Here is a 23,008-nt window from a genome sequence, read left to right as displayed (position 1 = left end):
GTGTATTGTGCACCTGATCCTCCTCCTGGTGTGCACCTGGTCCTCTTCCGCAGGATCACTGTGGCCAAGATGACTAACAGATCCTAAGTGCCCATGTTCCATGTTTCACGTATTTACTCATAGACTCCAGAATGTAAAGGCTCCAGCATGATAGGATTTTGATTGTTACTCACGTAATGGTCCCAGGCGGGCGACGTGGGTGGACCACGCTGCCCCTTAAGTCTGTCCTGACCCATGCACCCCAGGCTAGGCGACCATCACTGGGTCCTACAGGCAGAAGAGGACAGCGAGCCTGGAGTGCACAGCTCCCTTGCAAGCCTGGCCTGCCAGCACAGGCTGCTTCCACTGCTATGGTTTTGTTGGGACGCTGGTAATGTGGCTATGGCCAGCTGCACAGAAGCCCAAGAAAGGCAGTCCAGCCAAGCAGCATAAAGCAGAAAACAGTTTGTAGGAACAACTAATGCTCTGTCCCATATCGCCTGGGCACTTACATAAAGAAGACTTCCATTAGAATCATATGAGGCTTCCTGAGCACGTTCTGAGTATCTGGTGCTAGGCCAAGGGCTTTATTTGGACTCATAGAAATGGTGCATCTAGGAACTTACAAAAATAGAAGCTTCGTGATAATTACAGCTGCCATCTTTCCCAACACTTACACAGTGCTGTGCTTTATTTGCATGAGATCACCAGGTTCTTAGAATAACACTGTGACAGCCAGGCGTGGTGGTGCATGCCTGTGATCCCAGTACTTGGGAGGCTGAGACAGGAGGATCTCAGGTTTGCAGCTAGCCTCAGCAACTTAGTGAGAACCTGCTTCCAAATAAAAAAGGGCTGGGAGTATAGCTCAGAGGTAGAATTCCTCTGGGTTCAATCCGCAGCACCACAAAAAAAGAAAAAGCCAGGCATGGTTACTCAGACTTATAATCCCAGTACTTGGGAGGCTGAGATAGGAGGATCCCAGCCTCAGCTACTTAGAGAGGTCTCTGCAACTTAGTAAGACCCTGTTTCAAAATAAGAATAAAAATAGGACTGGGGGTATATCTTGGTGGTAGAATGTCCCTGGGTTCAACCCCCAGTTCCACAAAAAATAAATTAATTAATTAAAAGAAGAAAATTGTGCTGGAGGTGTAGCTTGAAGGTAAAATGTTCCTGGGTTCCATCCCCAGTGCCACAAAAAAAGAAAAGAATAACACTATGATCTAGGAACTGTGATCCACTAATTCATTTAACATGTATATGTATGTATGTGTGTATGTATACATATATACATATATATGTATATTTGTGTGTGTGTGTGTGTGTTTCTTTTTATGGTAGTACTTGGGATTGAACCCATGATACTCTACCATACCCCCAGCCCTATTATGTGTTTTTTTTTTTTTTTTTTTTTTGCAGTACTGGGGATAGAACCCAGGGGCATTCTACCTCTGATCTACACCCCCAGCCTCATTTATTTATTTATTTGCAGGTCTGGGGATGGATTTCAGGGGCATTCAACTTCCAAGCTACACTCCTTGCCCTATTTTTTTTTTTTTTATTCTTTATTTTGAAACAGGGTCTCACTAAGTAGCTGAGCCTGTCCGCAAACCATGATCCTTTTGTTTCAGCCTCCCAAATGCTGGGATTACAAGCATGCATCACCATACCTGACTTATGTTTCTTTCTTTCTTTCTTTCTTTCTTTCTTTCTTTCTTTCTTTCTTTCTTTAACTTTCTTTCTTTCTTTCTTTCTTTCTTTCTTTCTTTAACTTTCTTTCTTTCTTTCTTTCTTTTTTTTTTTTTTTTTGGTGGTACTGGGGTTCTGGAAGCCCTTCTACCTCTGGGCTACACTCCCAGACCTATTTTATACTTTTTTATTTTTGGAAACAGGGTCTCTTAAGCCAGCGGGGCTGGCTTTGAACCAGCGTGATCCTCCTGTCTCCGCCTCCCAAGCACAGGGATTACAGTGTGCCACCACGCCTGGCTTCTATCTCTTTTTTGTAGAACTGTGGATTGAGCCCAGGGACTTGTATTCCCAAGATATACCCCCAAGATCCCCCTTTTTGTGGTACTGAGGATGAAACCAGGGGCATTTTACCTCTGATTTACATCCCCAGCCCTATTTTATTTTGAATTTTGAAATCGTCTCACTAACCTGCTGAGGGCCTTGCTAAATTGCTGAGGCTGGCCTTGAACCTTCAATCCTCCTGCCTCAGCTTCCCAAGTACTGGGATTACAGGCATGCACCACCATACCTCCTAGCTCCCCAATTCCTTAAACTTTTTTTTTAGCCAGAAGCAGTAGCATATGCCTGTAATCTTATTATTTGGGAGGCTGAAACTGGAGGATCACAAGTTCAAGGCCATCCTCAGGAACTTAGCAAGGTCTTCAACAGGTTAGTGAGACTGTTTCAAAATAAAAAATAAAATAGGAAGCCGGGCGTGGTGGCGCACGCTTGTAATCCCAGCATTCGGGAGGCTGAGACCAGAGGATCGCGGTTCGGGGACAGCCTCAGCTACTTAGTGAGGCCCTCCGCAACTCAGTGAGACCCGGTTTCAAAATAAAGAATAAAAAATAGGACAGGGGGTGTAGCTCGGAGGTCAAATGCACCTGGGTTCCACCCCCAGACCCACAAAAAAAATAAAAATAAAAAAATAAAATAGGGCTAGGGATGTAGCCTAGTAAAATCATCTGGTTTCAAGCCGGGCATGGTGGCACACGCTTGTAATCCCCGCACTTGGGAGGCTGAGTCAGGAGGATCAAAGCCAGCCTCAGCTACTTTGTGAGGCTCTCAGCAACATATTGAGACCCTGTTTCCAAATAAAAATATAAAATAGGTCTGGGAGTATAGCCCGGAGGTAGAAAGCCTCTGGGTTCCACCCCCCCAGTACCACCAAAAAATAAAATAAAATCCTCTGGTTTCATCCCCAGTAAACAAACACACACACTCTTGCTTTGAAATAGGGCTTTGCTAAGTTAAACCTGTGATCCTCCAGTTTCAGCCTCCCAAGTACTGGGCTTGCAGGTGTGTGCAGTGTGGCTGGTTTTCTCCATATTCGCTTACCTTCACAGTCTATACCTTTTAAATCCACTTAAAAATCGACTTCCTCTCTTCTGTGTTATAATTTAACCTCCATAGAGGTAGGGGTTCTTGCTCATGCTTACTGCTACATTCCTGGCTCCAGGATGGTGCCTGCCATCTCTCAGGTACTCAATAAATCACCATTGAATTAATGAATAAATAAATAAGAGTCTCTACCACATAAGGATCCCATGCGTTTGCCCACATAAGACACTTAGCCCATGCCTGGTCTGCAGTCAGCACTGACTTAAAGCCATTACAGTGATTCAGGTCCTATTCTTGAAGGATCTTAGTTGCCGAGCTTCTCTGAGTTAACACACGTGAAGCGCCTCAGAATAGGACTTGGCACATGGTAAGTGCTTGTAAATGGTAGCTATCATTATAATCAGGCTTCTATTTTCAAAGTAGCTTTGGTGCCAAGCCTCTGGGAATTAATATTTCCCACCTCACAGAGCCCGAATTTCAACAAGGCTGTGATGAGCCAGCCCTCCTCACACCCTTAGGGCCACGTTGGCCTTCCTGCCGCCCAGGCAGGCTCCACCCCACCCAGGAGCACTCTTCACCCAGAAGCAGGGCTCCTGCCCTTCATTTTCTCTAATAGCATTTATTGCCATCAACATACACTATATCTACGGTCTCTCATCAGTGGCAGCCCCTACTCCTCCCATATCAGCTTCACGAAGACAAGGATTTTATTTGCTGGTGCACTGCCAATGCTCAACACACAGCACGCACTCAAAAAATAGTTTTTAGCTGGGCTTGGTGGTGCACGCCTGTAATTCTAGTACTTGGGAGGCTAAGACAGGATTCCAAGTTCAAGGCCATCCTCAGAAACTCAGGCCATCCTCAGAAAGAGAGAGAGAGAGAGAGAGAGAGAGAGAGAGAGAGAGAGAGAGAGAGAGAGAAAGAGAGAGAGGATATGGAGAAAGAGGAAGAGTGGTGTGAGGCTGTGTGTTCAGTTCAGAGCTTGTGCTTTTCAACTGGGTGGCCCAGGATGGCTGAGCTAAGTCACTGAGAAGGTGGCATCAGAGCAGGACCTGGAGAGGGGAGGGGTCAGCCACCTGTCGCCTCAGGGACAGTGCAAAGGTCCAAGGTGGGAGTCTGCTTGGGTCATTTGTGCACTGGGGCCATGAGGCTGGATCTGTTGAAGGCCACGGGAGGACTGGGGAGGTGAGGCAGAGAAGAAAAGAGGGTGGGCCATGTTGGCCACTACACCCACCATGATTTCCCTCCCCCTACAGTCTTTAAAGTGTAGGGTCTATTTTCATTACCATTTTACACCTACAACAAAGGCACAGAGAGGTTGAGTTACCTGCTAAAAGTCACACAGCCAGTAAGCAGAGTCTGCATTTTATTCTAATAGCTGGACGTAGGATGTACATTCTTGCCACTAAACCACAGTCCAGAAATAGTAGTGTTGCTTCCTATAGCTAATATCTGACTTGTGGGTTGTATCTGGTCTCCACATAGCTATCAAAGTGATTCCCCTCCCCCTCTTTTGGTTTGTTTTTGTGGTACTAGGGATTAAGCCCAGAGGCACTGTACCACTGAACAACTGCGGATTGAACCCAGGGGCGTCCTACATCTGAGCTACACCTCCACCCTTATATTTTTTTCTTTTGGTACTGGGGATTGAACCCGGGGACATTCTACCTCCAAGCAATACCCCAAGCTCTAGTGTTTATTCTTTATTTTGAAACATGGTCTCACTAAGTTGCAGAGGGGCTCACTAAGTAGCTGAGGCTGACCATGAACCTGCAATCCTTCTGTCTCAGCCTCCCACATACTGGGATTACAAGTGTGTGCCACCATGCCCGGCTCCCAGCCCTTTCTTTTTTCTTTACTTCCTTTCTTCCTTCCTTCCTTCCTATCTTCCTCCTTCCTTTCTCTTTTATTTGTGGTATTAAGGATGAAACCCAAAGGCATTCTACCTCCGAGCTACACCCCCAGCCGTTTTTTATTCTTTATTTTGAAACAGGGTCTCACTAAGTTGCAAAGGGCCTCACTAAGTAGCTGAGGCTGTCCATGAACCGTGCTCCTCCTGTTTCTGCCTCCCAAATGCTGGGATCATAAGCATGTGCCTCCACGCCCAGCTCGAGCATGTGTATTTTTGACACCACCTGTCACAGGAACAGACCAAAGCATCTTTCAAAACCCACCTTGGGCGCTGGGCGTGGTGGCGCACGCTTGTAATCCCCACCCACGCTTGGGAGGCTGAGACAGGAGGATCGCACAGGTTTGAAGCTAGTCTCAGCTACTTAGTGAGGCTCTTAGCAACTTAGTGAGACCCTGTTTCCAAATAAAAATTGTTACGGATTGGAAGAATATGGTTTGAGGAAACTGTTCCCCGGCAACCCCTGCGAGGGTCCCGGACACACTCTCCCCCAATCCATAACAAAAGCCAAAACTACCAAAACCAGAAAATTACTGCGGGTTCTTGTCCTAAGCTAAGAATAAATATGCATAGTTTGGACAGTTGCTGAAGATTTAAAGAAGTTTATTAGAAAACTAGAAATACAGAGAATAGAAATACAGCCCCATGCCAAAATGGCATGAGGGGGTGACTCGAAATGAATACACCAAAGGGCTTACACGTGGACCGGAATTTTTATACCCATGACCTCCATCTTGTTTACGTAATTCTGAGGTAGTTCCTGTCAGGTACCTCCCCTTAACCCTGTAAGGTACCTCCCCCAGCAAGGTGTGACAGGGTGTCTCCTTTCATGAAGGTCGACCCCTCCTACCACCTCAGCTAGCTTATCTAATCATGTAGATTTGTCTTTAGATAAAGGCCTAGTTCTCCTCAACCAAGATCTGTCTTTAGATAGAGACAGGCCTAGTCCTCCTCTCCTATTGACTGGTTAATTGCTTTTAGCTAGGTTAATTTACATTGGAATAGTTGCCTGCTTTTAGGCAGAAACCAAGTCCTTGCACAGATTTGCCCTTCACCCAATTTTGAAATATATTAATAATCATAGCTTTCTCAAATTTTCCTAGGCCATTCCCAATACTGGTACAAAAATATAAAATAGGTCTGGGAGTGTAGCCCAGAGGTAGAAGGGCTTCCAGGAACCCCAGTACCACACACACACACACACACAAAAAAACCACCTCAGAAAGCTGGGCATGGTGGCGCACACTTGTAATCCCAGTACTTGGGAGGCTGAGACAGAAGGATTGCAGGGTCACAGCCAGCCTCAGCTATTTAGTGAGGCCTTCTCCAACTTAGTGAGTCCCTGTTTCAAAATAAGGAATAAAAAATAAAGCTGGAGGTGTAGCTCAGAGGTAGAATGCCCTTTGGTTCAAACCCCAGTATAAAAAAAAAAAAAAAAAAAGCCAGGTGTGGTGGCGCATACTTGCAATCCCGCAGTTTGGGAGACGGGGACAGGAGGATTGCGCAGGTTCAAAGCCAGTCACGCTGGTTTAAGAGACCCTGTTTCCAAATTAAAAAAAAAGTATAGCTGGGCGTGGTGGCGCACGCTTGTAATCCCCGCGCTTGGGAGGCAGAGACAGGAGGATGGCGCAGGTTTGAAGCCAGCCGCGCGCACTGGCTTAGGAGACCCTGTTTCCAAATGAAAATGTAAAAATAGGTCTGGGAGTGTAGCCCGGAGGTAGAAGGGCTTCCAGGAACCCCAGTACCACCAAAAAAAAAAAAAAAAAAGTATAAAAGTATGTCTGGGGGTGTAGCCTGGATGTAAAAGGGTTTCCAGGAACCCCAGTACCACCAAAAGAAAAACAAAACAACAACAAAAAAACACCGGAGTCGGGCATGTTGGCACATCTATAATCTCGGTACTTGGGAGGTTAATAACATTTAAGGAGAGCCTCAGCAATTTATTGAGACTCAGCAAACTAGATAGACCCTGTTTCAAAAAATAAAGGGCTGGGGGCTATAGCTCGGAGGCAGAATGCCCTGGGTTTAATCTTCAGTACCACAAGAAAAACAAACAGGACCCGGGCATGGTGGCACATACCTGTAATCCCAGTATTTGGGAGGTTGTGACAGGAGGATTGCAGGTTTGAAGACAGACCCAGCAAGTCATTAGACTCTCATTAACCTAGCAAGACTGTTTCAAAATAAAAATAAAATTGGGTTGGGTTGGAGGTGTACCTCAGAGGTAGACCACCTCTGGGTTCAATCCCTAGTATCACAAAACAAAAACATATTTTGCATTCCAGAGTCACAGAACCTGACATGTATCCAATCCTTGGAATGCTATAGGTGAGCTGGGCGTGGTGGCGCACGCTTGTAATCCCCTCGCTTGGGAGGTGGAGACAGGAGGATCGTGCGAAGCCAGCCTTGCTGGCTTAAGAGACCCTGTTTCCAAATAAAAATATAAGAAATAGGTGTCTGGGAGTGTAGCCCAGAGGTAGAAGGGTTTCCAGGAGCCCCAGTACCACCAATAAATAAATAAATAATAAATAAGTAAGTAAATAAATAAATAAATAAATGCTATAACTGAGCATCTCCAAAGTGTCAAAGCAGGAATTTACAGCTCATGAAAACACAACTCTTATTATAATAAAATACCCGAGCCTGGGTACTTTATAAAGAATAAGAATTTATTCCTCACAATTCTGGAGACTAGTTGACCAGGTGCCTTCGAATTCAGTGGCTGTGGAGAGCTGTTCTCTGTTTCCAAGATGGAGAGATGGGAGAGCAAGCAGCCTCACTACTTCCTCCAACCCCATTTTATTTATTTATTTATTTATTTAGCAGTACAAGGGTAGAACCCAGGGGCATTCTACCTCTGAGCTACACTCCTAGCCCTAATTTTTTGTTATTTTTGAAACAGAGACTCACTAAGTTGCAAGGGGCCTCACTAAGTAGCTGAGGCTGTCCACAAACTGTAATCTTTCTGTCTCTGCCTCCCAAGTGCTGGGATTACAAGCGTGAGCTACCACGCCTGGTTTATTCTGTATTTTGAAACAGGGTCTCACTACGTTTCAGAGAACCTCACTAAGTAGCTGAGGCTGGCTGCGAACCCTAATCTTCCTGTCTCAGCCTCCCAAGTACTGGGATTACCAGCATGCACAACCACGCCTGGCTTTCAAACCCCGCCTTTTTTATTTTTGGTGGTACTAGGGTGGAACCCAGGGGCTTTTCTACATCCGAACTATACTCCCAGACCTATTTTATACTTTATTTGAAAACAGGGTCTCACTAAGTTGCTGAGAACCTAAGTAGCTGAGACTGTTTTTTGTAATTTGGGGGGGTGGGTCTGGGGATGGAACCCAGGGGCATTCGACCTCTGAGCTACACTTCCTGCCCTATTTTTTATTATTTTAAAACTAGGTCTCACTGAGTTGCAGAGGGCCTCACTAAGTAACTGAGGCTGTCCACGAACCAGGGTCTCAGCCTCCCGAATGATGGGATTACAAGCGTGCGCCACCACACCCGGCTTCACCCCTTTTATAAATGCACGTAATCCCATTCCTAAGAGCAGACCTACCTGGCAACAAGACAGTCTGGGAAACAGTTTCTAGCATCACAGAGGTACAGTCAATTAGTACTTTTTTTTTTTGGTATTGGGGTTCCTGGAAGTCCTTCTACCTCCGGGCTATAGTCCCAGACTTATTTTATACTTTTTTTAAAATTTGGAAACAGGGTCTCTTAAGCCAGTGTGGCTGGCTTCAAACCTGCACTATCCTTCTGTCTCCGCCTCTCCAGCGTGGGGATTACAAGCCTGGGCCACCATGCCCGGCTCAATTAGTACTTTGTGTGTGTGTGTGGTACTGGGAATTGAATTTAGAGGCATTACGTCTCCAAGCTACATCCCCAGACTAATTTTATTTATTTGGAACAGGGTCTCACTGGGTTGCTGAAAGCCTCAGTAAATTGCCAAGAATGGCCACGAACTTGTGGTCCTCCTGTCTCAGCCTCCCAGCTTTGTTTTGTTTTTGGTGGTACTCAGATTGAACCGAGGGGGTGTCCTACTTTTTGGTACGGGGGCATTGAACCCAAGAGCATTCTGTCTGTAAAGAGTTACACCCCCAGCCCTTTTATTTTGAAACAAGTGTCTTGCTAGATTGCAGAAAATGTCACTAAGTTGCTGAGGCTGGTCTTCAATTTGCAGTCCTTCTGTATCAGCCTTCCAAATACTGGGATTATAGGCGCACCACCACATCCAGCTGTGATCTACTTCTGAGCTATACCACCAGCCCTTTTTACTTTGAAACCAGGTCTCACTGATTAGTCCATGCTGGCCTCAAACCTGTGGTACTCCTATTTCAGCCTTCCAAGTACTAGGATTACAGGCCCTCACCACCAGGCTCTCAATGAGTACTTTTCTTTTTTTGTACTGGGGATGGAACCCAGGGCCATTCTACCTCCAAGCTACACTCCTAGCCCATTTTATTTTGATAAAGGGCCTTGCTAGGTTGCTGACAGTCTCACTAAATTATTGAGGCTGTCCTCAAACCTGCAATCTTCCTGTCTCAGCCTCCCAAGTACTGGGATTTCAGGCGTGCACCACCATGTGTGGCTCAATGAATACTTTTTGAGCCTCCATCTCAAGCACTGATCTTAGGCAGAGGTAAAAAGAAAGAGGGACTGAGATATGACACTTCCTGCCCACCAGAACTTGGTTAGAGTTGAGGACACACATCATATCATCCAACGTGTAGTGATTCCAGGTGTTGAAGAGTGCTACACAGAAAATAAGTCAGGGTAAGGGGCAGAGGTGTTTCTTTAGCCAACCGAGCTAAGGACTCCTCTTAGGATGTGGCACATGTTGACACCTGAGTGATCAGTTGACTTTGCAGAGTTCTGGGTTAAGAACACAGGGAAGAGCAAGTGCCAAGGCCCTGAGGCAGAAAGCCAGTCTGGGATGTACAGCTGGAATCCAGTGTAGAAAACAAAACAGAAAGGGAGTTGCTTAGTAGACTGGGGTCCGGTCCTAGTCAGGTGTTGTGGGCCCAGGTAAGGTCTTATGTTACTTGTGGAGTACCATTGGAGAGTCATAAGAGGAATGATATAAACCGACTTAAAACCACACAGGATGCCAGGTGTGGTGGCGCACGCTTGTAATCCCTGCACTTGGGAGGCAAAGACAGGAGGATCGCGCAGGTTCGAAGCCAGCGGTGCTGGCTTAAGAGACCCTGTTTCTAAATAAAATATAAAATAGGTCTGGGAGTGTAGCTCGGAGGTAGAAGGGTTCCACCCCCAGTACCACCAAAATAAATAAATAAATAACTCACACAGGGTAGTCTGTAGTAGAGACGAGGGAGGAGTGGTAGCAAGAGGAGCAGATAAACAGGGACAGCCAGGGTGAGAAGTAATCACTCAGCAACTTAAAAGTAGCCAAGTGTTGTGGCACACACCTGTAATCCCCATACTTGGAATGCTAAGACAGGAGGCCCTCAGGTTGAGGCCAGGCTCAGCAATTTCATGAGGCCCTCAACAATTTAGCAAGACCCTGTTTCAAAAAAAAAAAAAAATAGGGTCAGGGGTATAGCTCAGAAGTAGTATGTCTCTGGGTTTAATTCCCAGTATATATATATATATATATATATATATATATATATATATATATATTTAAAATAGAGCCCATGGTTGAATAATGGCATGGTGGTTGTGCAGGCCGGATTCCCACTTGTCAAACCGGGTGTGGTGGCGCAGGCTTGTAATCCCAGCATTTGCGAGGCTGAGACCTGAGGATCGCGGTTCGTGGACAGCCTCAGCTACTTAGTGAGGCCCTCTGCAGATCAGTTAGACCCAGTTTCAAAATAAAGAATAAAAAATAGGGCAGGGGATGTATCTTGGAGGTCAAATGCCCCTGGGTTCCATCCCCAGACCTGCAAAAAAAAAAAGATTCCCACTTGTCATCTAGGTAGCTGCACTGTGTGCCTGGGGCTCAGGCTGGAGACCAAGGTGTGGAAGCCACCATTGATGCCAAGTCTTAGGGAATCTATGGCATCTGAGGAATGCGAAGAGAACAGGAGGCCCAAGGTGGATTTGGACAGGCCACTATCTCTTGTGGAGAGCATGTGGGATGAGAGCCTTCAGCTTGGGATTCGGGGAGCCACTGTGGAGGTAGTGTGAAAACACCTGGGTCTGCACCAGATGCCATAGGAAATACTTGGCTTTGGTGAAGCTGTTATCTTGGGGGAAAGGGACAGCCAACCTACTGCAACCTGTATCACCCCAGTGAGTTTCAGGCCAGCCTGCCCCCAATCTGTCCCCCGTAGAGGTAGTGTTTCTCAAAGTGGAAATCCCTGCTTCCAGACCCAAGAGTATGGTCTGAGGAAAAGACCAGCTGGATTCTTCAGTGAGACAAGGGGTCAGCAAACTTACTGTGAAGGTCCAAATGGCTCTGTGGGCCATGAGGTCTCTGTTACTACTTAAATCTGCCATTCCATGTGAAAGCACCCATAGACAATAAATCAATAAGCCAAATGTGTTCTAATAAAACTTTATTTGCAAAACTAAGGAGGAGGCTGGATTTGGCTAGTTTGCAGACCCCTGCTTTAAGGCTATAAATTATGTTGCTGCCTATGAGAGAGACCCAAAATAACAGTGCTTAAACAAGATAGATATTTATTTCTCTTACACAATGGTATGGAAGTAGGCTGGTGTGGAAGTGTTCTGTGAAGTTGACCAGAGACCCAGCTCCTGCTGTCTTGTTACTCTGCCATCCCATGTGTTGTTCTCCGTGGCCCAAAGTGGCTGGGTACCGCACCCACCTTCCAGCTAGGAAGGTGGAAAGAGCATGTCCCTTCCCAGCCATGAGTTTTCTACCCAGGGATTTTGCTATAGCCAGAACTCATGTCACATTACCACATCTAGCTGCAAGAACCTGGCGAATGTAGTCACTTTAACCACCATGTGCCTTATTAAATATTGAGAGAGGGCTATCAGTCTCTACCACATCCACCCCACATCTCTCAATTCAAAGACTGAAAGATGATTATTGCCTGCAGGGCACCAGCCACTGTGTCCAGGGATGGGACAGGTAATGTTGGGAAGTAAATGGGCCTCGTAGGACTCCTCCACTGTAGGCGTGACACTCACTGCTCAGCTCCAGCCTGTAGCTTCTGCCCTTCCTTGCTGAAATGTTGGTCCTGCATTGGGCTTTTTAACAGAACTGAAAGCTGGATCCTAAGGGGGAAATCTCCCAGTGTTGGCCAAATAAAACATAAAACAGAAGGTATCTCTGTTTGACTGCAGACCAGTTTACCTACAGAGCTGAGCCAACTCTGCCCTGAGCTCCCTCCTACTCCGTATGTTCTCTGGCACCTCCCACTGGAAAGCCAGAGCTCCCTGGTAGACATTTTAATATGAATGTTTTGTTTTTAGATACTGTTTCTGTTAGCTTATTCATGCTTATAGGAAACATTCCATGAATAGAATGGTACACAGAATTATTTGGGTAGGCATAAATTATCTAGTGCCATCCAATGCCATGGCTCCTGTTTGACTGGGGAAGGCTGGCAGAGGGTGGGAGGAGACAAGGACCCAAACTACAACGCTCTTATGACTCAAGAGTCCAGCTCCCAACCTGCTGCCCCATCCCCAAAGGCTCAAGTTGCTCCAAATCTGGAACTCACCCAGCAGCATTACGGCCCAACAACACCTCCCTTCCCGGCCCTCCACTCAGGCACAGATCCAGGGCAATTTGCTCCTGCAGCCTGTGGTATCCATCTGGGAAAAATTAAGGTGATTACACAATCTGCAGCTCGTTATTTAACTGGGCATGAGGGAGAGAGAAATGATTTTTCCTTCTTGCTCTTTCCTGCTTATTTTCTTAAAACAAAAGATCTCACCACTGCCTGATTTCCCTGTTTCCCTAAATGCCTTGTATCCTCCAAAGACTGGAGCTCTAAAGGAGACTCTTTCAAGACTATTTATCAAAGAGAGCCCTTTGCCTTCCCAGGGAGGGAAGCAGATCCCTCCAGGGCCCCCGGGAGACCTGTGCTCCTATCATGGTTGGGTCCCACCGGCCAGAGCCCCCATCACTGTGGAAAGGGCTCAAGCGGCACTCAGAGCTCCCCCCGAGCATGCCGAATGTAGTGTTGATGCAGCCCTGCTTCCTGGGCAAAGTCCTGACCACACTCGGTGCAGGCAAAAGGGCCAGGGGTGGCAAAGGCCTCGTGTACCTGGCGGTGCCGCCTCAGAGAAGCAGCCTGCCCGAATGTCTTGCCACAATCAGGACAAAGGAAAGTGGGCTGGCCAGTGGCGGGTGCACTTGGCTGGGAGGGCCTGGTGGCTGGACCGTGGCTGCGCTGGTGGGCGATCAGGACCTTGGAGGAAGAGAAGGAACGAGCGCAGGTGAAGCAGATGAAGAGGGCCCCCTGCAGCTTTTGGGCCACAAAGTCCGCTGGGTGCTCCCGCTTCATGTGACGCTCCTGGAACTTGGAATCCACGAAGGTGATGAGGCAGCGGGTGCACTGTGGGGCCCCTAGGTAGCCTGAGGGACGTGGGAAGAGGTTAGGAAAGGCCAGCAGGAGTCCCCAGGGCCTCTCCCAAGCCCAGAGACATGCCAACAATGACCACTTAGTGCTCTACACATCAGGGGCTCTATGCTAGTGCTGGACAACAATACAGGAGAAGTGTTACCGGGCCTATTTTTGGACGAGCAGACTGAGGCTCCCAGAGGTTATGCGAGTTGCCCATGATCACGAGGCTAGGAAATGAAAAGGTGGAAAGAGGACTGGAACCCAAAGTCTGCCCCCTGGACAGAGCAGTGTGGTGATTAGCGCACCACTTGGGACTGAACCCCAGCTCCACCACGTCCTAGTGAGCACAACAGTATCCTCGCCTGGAAAATAGGGCAGTAACAGTATCTACCCCATAGCATTATTGGATGGATCCATTTATATAAGTGCTTAGAACAGTGTTTTACAGTGTTGGCGATTATTACTACCAAGACAGGGAAAAGTAGCCTCGTGTTTGGGAACTGACCTGACACAGTGCTCCCTTGGTGTTCTACTGAACACAGTTTTACAGAACACCATGGACAGACAAGGCCTCACTGTGACTGGGAGGAATCAGGCAAGACCACACCATATACGAACACAGACAAAATGTGAACATTGTCCAGGCCATAAAAATGACCATCCCAAACCGGCATGGTTGCGCAAGCTTGTAATCCCAGCATTTGGGAGGCTGAGCCAGATCGCAGTTCGAGGACTACATCAGCTACTTAGTGAGGCCCTGTTTCAAAATAGAGAATAAAAAAATAGGGCTGGGTGTGTAGGCTGGAAGTAGAATGCCCCTGGGTTTTATCCTCAATACCACAAAAGAAAGAAAAAAAATAACCATCCCACTCCCCTGGCTAAAATGAGTGGCTGCGCTGTTTTACCAATCGCAGCTTGAGCCTCATTCTTTTCTAAATCAAGACAGAGACATTCAGAGTTGTGAATGGCAGCATCAAATCCTGAGCAAACCTTTTCCTTTGAACTCTTCCCCAGATTACACCACACAAGCCCCAAACCTTTAAGTCATAACACTTTCCTGAGAAATCCCACAGTCCCCCCCACCCAAGGTGTGTGTTGCAGTGAGTTTAGTTAAGCCCAGCTTATTTTAAAAAAAAAAAGGTATGGGCCAGGCATGGTGGTGCACGCTTGTAATCCCCACGCTTGGGCGGCCGAGACAGCCTGAGCAACTTAGTGAGGCTTTCGGCAACTTAGCAAGACTTTGCTTCCAAATAAAATTCAGCTGGGGGTGTAGCTCAGAGGTAGAATCTCTGGGTTTTATTTCTAGTACCACACACACACAAAATAAAAAGTACTCAACGAGCGTCACATTCATACTTAGCACATATTAAGCACTCAGTGGGAGCTGCTGATACTATAAGTAAAACAAGTCACCTTTAAAATTAGGACTCCCAGCCCAGCATAGCGACATATACCTATAATCTCAGTTCTTGGGAAGCTGAGACAGGAGGATTTCAGGTTCAAGGCTACCCTCAGCAGGTCATAGGTCACCTCTCCTTAGGTGACCTATGACCTCCGCCCAAACTGAGACCCTGTTTTATTTAATTTTATTTATTATTTTGTGGATGGAACTCAGGGGCCTTCTACCTCCAGGGTATACCCCCAGCCCTATTTTATTTTTTTGTTTGGAAACAGGGTCTTGCTAAGTTGCTGAAGCTGACTTCGAACCTGCAAACTTCCTGTCTCAGCCTCAGTACTGAAATTACAGATGTGTGCCACCATGCTTGGCTAGAGACCCTGCTTCCAAATTAAAAAAAAAAAAAAAAACAGGACTGGGGTGTAATTCAGAACACCCCTGGGTTTAATCCCCAGTCCAAAAAAAAAAAAAAAAAAATCAGGCCTCTTTCTTTTCTGCAGCTAATCCCATAAGAGCCCTGTGAAATGGATAATGGCAGCCTCTTTTGACAGGTAGGAGAAACCAGGGTTAGTCACCTTGAAAGTCCAGGACAAAGTTGGGACTAAAACCTAGGAGCTTCTTTCACAGTATAGAGATTCCTAGCCACAGCTGTAATCTAGGATTCTCCTGGAAGCCACCCTGCCATTCCTTTTCCACTTATGTGGCTGAAACAGGGTGTGTACATTTCAGCATTAAAGTGAGAAGCAGCAGCTCCCAGCTATTCTGGTCCCTTCCCAACATGCAGGACCCTGCAGCACTGAAAAGCTGGCCCCGCACCCACCCTCCTGTAATACTCACAGAAGTTGCCTCCCGGGCTGCTGGGACTCCTCTCCTTGGCTGAAGCCTGTTGCTCCATGGTCTCAGGGTGTGGGTTCTCCATGGTGACTGGGGCTCCTCTGCTCAAAGGAGAAGGCATGCGTGATGCCTTCACTAGTGAGCCTTAAAGGGCTCGCTAGTCCTTGGGTGCCCACCGCACGCCATCTGCTCCAACTTGCTGCAGCGCTTCCACTAGACAGCTTCAACCGCGCCCCCGCCCCTGGAGGATTAGACTCGGGCTCAGAGATCTCGTGCCTTCTCCCCTTCCTGACCTATGACCTCCGCCCAAACAACTCCTGGAGGGGACGGGACCCTGGACCCAGACAGCGAGCTCGGCCCAGTCCCTCCCTCCCAGGCTCTCACCTGCCTCGGCGCAGGTGGCGGTACCCACGTTCTAGCCCGCCTCTCGCCGGGCTACATCCTTCGACATCCTGCTACCGGCTCGCCCAGAGCTCCCGCCAACCACGCGCCCAGCCGCCGCGCCCGCAGCCCGGGCAGTGCCCTGGCGCGCGTCCCCGAGGCCGGCTCGCGGGGCCTCCGCTCTCCTCCGTGCCGCCCAGGGCCGATTTCTCCAGCGCCTGTCTCCCGCCACCGCGGGGAGGTGGGCTGGAGTCCACCGGGTCCGAGGCCCCGCGGTGCCCGCGCCTTTCGCCTGCTGAGCTTTAGACGCCCAGCTCGGGACGGCCGTCCGGCAGCACCACAGCCACCCCAGCCGGGTCTCGGCGCACCGGGCAGGGCCCTTCTGTGCCCGGGCGCGCCGCGATGACGCAAGCCGCCCGTGCCCTACAAACCTCAGCTCGGCGCCGGAATGGGTGGGCGCCGTGCGCAGGCGCCTTCGCCCCGCCCCCGCCGCTGCCCGCCCGCAGAGGGCCGTCGCTGCGGAGCCTGCGCGCCGTTCCGCGCCGCGAAGGACGCGGAGTCTCCGCGGTCGCGCCCCGAGACACACCCTGGCCGTGACGCCAGCGAGGGCGGCCTGCAGCGCCCCGGCGTCTCCAGATCCGGGCGCTCTGCCCCTCGGCCTCCGTCCGCCGGGCCCCGGGGCGGGGCTCCTGCGGCCGACCCGCCACCACCGAGGTCGCTCCCGTGGTGCCTGCTGTTTGCTCAGTAGGTGACTTGGAAAGGGGAAGGGAATCTTCCCTTTGTCTCCGAGGGATGAGAGATGGGAAGCCGTATTGCTAAGGTTTTGAAGTAGAAGGAAACGCTTGCACCCAGGAAAGGGTGGACAGGCACCTGGGTCCCCGAGGAGTAGACCCTGGATGCTCGATTTCTAGGTCCTGCAGGGTGACACCTAGGAATGGAAATAGTCAGGGTGGAGGACTGAAGTCCGGGTCTAGAGTGGGGCGGCTAGGAAAGAGAAAGCCTAGGTGATCCCTGACTAATGACTTCTCTACCCCCTTGCTTTCCAGCAATGCCTCCGCCGCGGGGTGACGTGACCGCCTTGTTCCTTGGGCCCCCGGGCTCCGGAAAATCTGCGCTGATCGCAGCGCTGTGCGACAAGGACGTGGAGACGGTGGAGATCCCTGAGGGACGGCCGGACTCCGGGGTCCCCAGTCTGAGAGCCGCGGGCCCGGGCCTCTTCCTGGGCGAGCTGAGCTGCCCTCCTGCAGCGCCTGGGCCCTGGGCTGCCGAGGCCAACGTCCTGGTACTGGTGCTACCCGGACCCGAGCGGAACGGGGAGCCCTTGGCCCCCGCGCTGGGAGAGGCAGCGCGGGCCGCCCTGGCCCGAGGAACCCCACTGCTAGCTGTGCGGAATCTCGGTCCTGGCGATTCACAGAATAATGCCCAGGCCCGGGATCAGACAGCGGCCCTGCTGGACAGCGTGGGGTTAGGAGCCGCGGCTCTCTTCATGCTGCCGGCCGACTGCTACAGCAGCGACGGCTGCGAGGAGCTAGAGCGCCTACGGGTGGCCTTGCGGAGCCAGGCGGAGGCGCTACAGAGGTGAGCCGCGGAGTTTCTGGCTGGGTGGAGCGGGTAGGGCCCCTTAGTCCAGACCCCGCCCTCAACGAATTTGGAGCCAGATTTTTTATCCGTGGAAGCTCTGCTCCTAGGCCCAGACTTCACACATCAGCAAAGATTTTGAGGTCCGGGGAGCCTCCACCCCAAACCAGCGGTCTGTTTGACATTTGTCATTTAGACCTTCCCTCAGCCAAGCGGCAGTTAGAGGTCCCGACTCATCATGAAGCCCCTGCTCTTGGGAGCTCTCTGAGGTCACAAGCCCTGCTTCCCAGTGAGATTTCTAGGAGAGGCTCCCAACTATCCTGAAAATACTGCCCGTAGGCAAAATTCTGAAGGAGGACTTCTCCATGAAAGTTTATAATTTCCAAAGATTTTACCAGAAGAGTCGCACACTGGATCCCTCCCCTCCTCCCTACCATCAGCTTGTGCCTGAATCCATCTCAGTTGCCCTAAAACTATTCTCAATGAACTTTATTATTTCTGGATGTTCTCTCTCACATTCGTTCTCCAATCCCCTTTTGTTTTTGTGCCCATTTGCTGGCTACCCCCAAATCATCCTCCACAACTGTAAAGTGCATTATTTTATGGGAATCAAAATGGAACTTAAAGAGGGACAGGCACTAGTCCAGATACAATGCTTATGTTTATCCTTATTTTCACCTGACCTCTGTCACCTTAGCCACACTCCCTTGGTAAGAACTAGTAGATGAAACTGAGCATGGTGACATACGCTTGTAATCACAGCATTTGGGAGGCAGAGACAGGAGGATCCCAGTTCACGGACAGACTCAGCTACTTAGTCAGGCCCTCTGCAACTTAGTGAGACTCTTTCAAAATAAAGAATAAAAAATAGGGCAGGGAGTATAGCTTGGAGGTCGAATGCTCCTGGGTTCCAGACACACACACATACACACACACACACACACACACACACACACACACACAGAAGAACTAGTAGATGAAGCCTGGGGTGGGGACACACACACATGTAATCCCAGTACTTGGGACACTGAGACTGGAGGATCGAAGGTTGGAGACCAGCCTCCAGCTTGGTGAGACCCTACTTCAAAATTAAATGGAACACAAGCCGGGCATGGTGGCGCATGCTTGTAATCCCCGCGTTTGGAAGGCTGAGACAGGAGGATCACACAGGTTCGAAGCCAGCCTCAGCTACGTAGTGAGGCTCTCAGCAACTTAGTGAGACCCTGTTTCTAATAAAATATAAAATAGGTCTGGGAGTATAGCCCGGAGGTAGAAAGCCTCTGGGTTCCACCCCCTGTGTCACACACACACACACACACAATATATATATATATATATATATATATATATATATATATATATATATATATGAAATTAAACGGAACCCTGGGTGTGGTGACACAAGCATTTGGGAGGCTGAGACAGGAGGATCACAGTTCACAGAGAGCCTCAGCTACTTAGTGAGACCCTGTTTCAAAATAAAGAATAAAAAATAGGGCTAGGGGTATAGCTCAGAGGGAGAATACCCTGGGTTCCATATAGTACCACACACACACAAAAAAAAAAAATTAAAAGGAAACCACGTGTGGTGTACAAATGAGGCTGGGGTGAATGCCTCTGGGGTAAATCTCCAATACTATAAATAAATAGGAGCCTGGCATGGTGGTGTGCATTTGTAATCCCAGTACTTGGGAGACTAAGACAGGAAGACCACATGTTTGAGGACAGCCTCAGCAACTAGTGAGGCTCTCATCAACCTAAGAAGACCCTGTTTCAAAATGAAAAGTGAAAAGGGGAAGGGGTGTAGCTCAGAGGCAGAATATTCCTGGGCTCAATCCCCAGCACCACAAAAAATAAAAAGGAGCCGGGCCTGATGGTGCATGCCTATAATCCCCAAACTTGGGAGGCTGAGACAGGAGAATCACATGCTTGTTGGCCCAGCCTCAGCAAAATAGCAAGACTCAGAAATTTAAACCCTGTCTCATAATAAAAATAAATAAAGAAATAAAAAGGGTCTGAGGGTGTAGCTTGGAAGTAGAATGCCTCTGGGTTCAATTCCCAGTATCAAAAAGCAAAAAACAAAAAAAAAAAACTAGTAGATGAGATTGCTCCCATGCCCTTGCACTGCCCAGCTTCTAGAAAGAGTGCTCCAGAGGACCTCCTCAAGGTTCATGTCCAATAGTGCTCCACATGGGCTTAGGCCACTATACACTGCCATTCTGCCCTTGCTCTAAGCCCCGCCCCTTTGCGAGGTTTGTCCTGTCCAGTGGACCCTAGGGAGACCATGCTCGGGAGAAATCTCGGTGGGGAGGGGCCCATCTTTGGTTCTTTTAGAAACATGACCTCAAGTTCATTAGGGTCCGCATGCCCTGCGGTACCTTCACAGCCCCATCCCACCTGTGCCATCAGTCTGGCCTCTCCTTTTTGCTGCTCCTGCCTCGGTTTGGGATTATTTGGGAAGCTCTGCCATCGTCACCATAGCCGTCTTCTCTTCCGCTGGCTCTCTTCTGCCCTTGACCCCTTTCCTCCTTGCTCCCGCAGGCTCCTGCCACCGGCTCAGGATGGTTTCGAGGTGCTGGGCGCAGCAGAGCTGGAGGCTGTGCGCGAGGCCTTTGAGACCGGTGGCCTGGAGGCAGCGCTGTCATGGGTGCGTGCAGGTCTGGAGCGCCTGGGCAGCGCGCGGCTGGACGTGGCGGTGGCCGGGACAACTGCCATGAGCCTTGTGCTGGACATGCTACTTGGGTTGGAACCCAACGACCAGGGTGCCGTGCCTGCGGCAGCGCCCACAATCCCCACCCCCTTCCCAGCTCCAGAGCGCCCCAATGTGGTGTTCTGGCTCGTGCCTCTGGGCCCCGCAGGCACTTCACCCGCCGCTGCCTCTCACCCGACCCACTACGATGCCCTCATCCTAGTCACCCCCGGGGCTCCCACCGAGAAGGACTGGGCCCAGGTGCGCGCCCTGTTGCCGCCGGATGCGCCGCTTGTCTGCGTGCGAACCGATGGTGCGGGCGAGGTTCCGGAGTCTCTGGAAGAGGAGACAGGAGAGAGGCCTAGCTGCGAGGGCTTAGAGAAAGCTGGCAGAGGGGGAGTGGAGAATGCACTCAGCCAGGAAAAGGAGAAACAAGGCGCTGGATCACAGAAAGCGGGCAGTGGTGACGGCTCAGAGAAAGCAGGCGGCGAGAGTTTGCCGCAGGTTGCTGAAGCCAAGAAGCCGGGCAGTGGGGACTCGGGGCGCGTGGCCGCTCTGAGCCCGGAGGACGAGACGTGGGAGGTGCTGGAAGAGGCCCCCCCGCCGGTGTTCCCGCTGCAGCCCGGCGGACTCCCGGGGCTGTGCGAGTGGCTGCAGCGCGCGCTGCCGCCGGCCCAGGCTGGGGCTCTGCTGCTGGCGTTGCCGCCCGCGTCCCCCAGCGGGGCACGGAGGAAGGCCGCTGCCCTGCGTGCAGGGGCTTGGAGGCCGGCTCTGCTGGCCAGTTTGGCCGCCGCGGCCGCCCCGGTACCAGGGCTGGGCTGGGCGTGCGACGTGGCGCTGCTGCGGGGCCAGCTGGCTGAATGGCGGCGGGCGCTGGGGCTCGAACCCGGGGCGCTGGCAAGACGGGAGCGCGCCCTGGGCCTGGCTCCTGGGGTGCTGGCTGCGCGGACACGCTTCCCAGGCCCGGTGACACGCGCTGAAGTGGAAGCGAGGCTGGGCGCCTGGGCCGGAGAGGGCACCGCCGGTGGCGCAGCGCTGGGCGCACTTTCCTTCCTGTGGCCTGCGGGTGGCGCGGCTGCCACCGGTGGTCTGGGCTACCGCGCAGCGCATGGAGTCCTGCTGCAGGCGCTAGACGAGATGCTGGGGGACGCGGAGGCCGTGCTGGCACCCCCTGAGCCTGCCCAGTGAAGCGTGGGGTGGGGCGGGGTTTCTGGTGACCAGCCCCACTGGGGCTGAGAATCTCAAGTCCCAGTTAGAGGGGAGGGGGCTTGAAAATCTGGGCTTGTGAGATAAGGGGTGGGGGATCCTGGGGGTTGGGAATGCCAGGCTCTAACTTCTGGTTTAATATGTGATTTCTAAGTTACCTGGGTTTCTGAGAGGAAGGACTCCTGGGGGAGTCTTCTAGTTACATGGGGGACAGGACTTCTGATTTCTTGTGGACCATAGAGTATGCTATCCAGATGCTCGAGTCCTGAAGGCATTTGGGGGCCTGGACTTCTAGAAGGGGTACATCGTGGTCTCCAATGGAGTTATTGGGCATCAAATCCTCCATGGGAGACAGGTTAGACACCTTGGTGTCTGACAGGGGTGGATCGTGACTGGGGCCCTAGATTCCAGAGTTGGGAGAGAGAGGTTTGGGTGCTCCAGAGAGTTGGAACTCTTAGACTACTACATGTCAATGGGAAACAGGATGTAGATTTCTTGGGAGGAAAAGGCTTGTACACAGGACCCCAGGGGCAGTGGACTCTGAATCTTCCTGGGGAAGGGTGGGCCTGAGGTCTCAGATTCTTGATTGCCAAGTCTTGGGTGGTGGGAGGTGAAATTCTGGAGGAGGGATTGGAGCCTGGAAGAGAGAGCCGGAGACTCCTTGGTCTCTTGGGAAGTGAAGGGTGTCTAATATTTGCTCTTCAGGGGTCTAGTGCAAAGAGGATGGCCCCATAGAAATGAAGGGACAGAGCAAGAGGCTTGGGGATAGTGTGCACTAAGGGAAGTCAGAGCCCTTGTAGGTGTGGATGGGCAGAAACCCAGACCCCAGAGATACTTCCCACAGGTCTCCAAGGTACCTGGGTCCTGGCCACTGCCTCTTTCTAGGTGCTAAGCGATTCAGGGCATCTCTAGGGTGTGTGTTCCAAAGCCTCTTTCCTGTAGTGTTTTGTCTTTTCCTTTCTCCTTTCCTTCTGTCATAATAGCAGCCCTTTTTGGCCTTGATGTTTTGTGCACCTGCCCTTTTGGAAAAGCAACGGTGTTGCTGCCCTAGTCCAAACATGTTTGGGCGGCATCCTCACAAGGCTCTGCCTTCGGTCGTACCCAGAGAGCTGCAGCAAGCAGAGTTCCTGCAGAGCTGCTGGGCAGGAGTTCCAGACTTGGTGGGGGGGGTTGCCAGGAGTGAAGCGAAGACGCAAACTATAGTGCCTGCCATGTGCCAAGCTGCCGGCTATGTGTGCGGGAGAAACCACAAGCTACAGGATGCTTCAGTGTCAGAATCAGAAAAGGGGAATCAGTAGGAGAGGGCAGGCTGGAGGCTAAATAGCACACAGCAGGGCTCAGAGTGAGCTGGCCTCCGCCTCTTCTCATTCCCTGCCCTATCCCATCCCAATCCGCCGGATAGATTATTTCCTGATGCTTGTGTAGGCTACCATGTGTCCTGTCTCGGCCTTTGTACTTGCTATTTC

At 50.5% G+C, this 23,008-nt stretch overlaps 2 protein-coding genes across 2 annotated transcripts; one reads left to right on the top strand and one right to left on the bottom strand.

Annotated features, from left to right (window-relative positions):
* Positions 1-13,041: 13,041 nt before the first annotated feature.
* ZNF576 (zinc finger protein 576) lies at positions 13,042-15,776 on the bottom strand (the record flags this gene model as incomplete). The annotated part of the gene is made up of 2 exons (XM_080703199.1): positions 15,692-15,776; positions 13,042-13,469 (listed from the first exon to the last, which is right to left on the bottom strand). Exons 1-2 carry the CDS (start codon positions 15,771-15,773, stop codon positions 13,042-13,044), a joined length of 510 nt encoding a protein of 169 aa, XP_080559325.1. The 5' UTR covers positions 15,774-15,776.
* A 1,341-nt stretch (positions 15,777-17,117) lies between these two features.
* On the top strand, positions 17,118-21,524 carry IRGQ (immunity related GTPase Q; the record flags this gene model as incomplete). Its single annotated transcript, XM_080702461.1, has 2 exons — positions 17,118-17,647; positions 20,189-21,524. 2 exons carry the CDS (start codon positions 17,118-17,120, stop codon positions 21,522-21,524), a joined length of 1,866 nt encoding a protein of 621 aa, XP_080558587.1.
* Between the last annotated feature and the right edge of the window lie 1,484 nt (positions 21,525-23,008).

The sequence above is a fragment of the Muscardinus avellanarius genome (genome assembly GCF_963383645.1).
Source record: "Muscardinus avellanarius genome assembly, chromosome: 10".
NCBI lineage: Eukaryota > Metazoa > Chordata > Mammalia > Rodentia > Gliridae > Muscardinus > Muscardinus avellanarius.
Note: the sequence above shows the minus strand (reverse complement) of the source record. Positions and strands in the feature narration are given on the sequence as shown.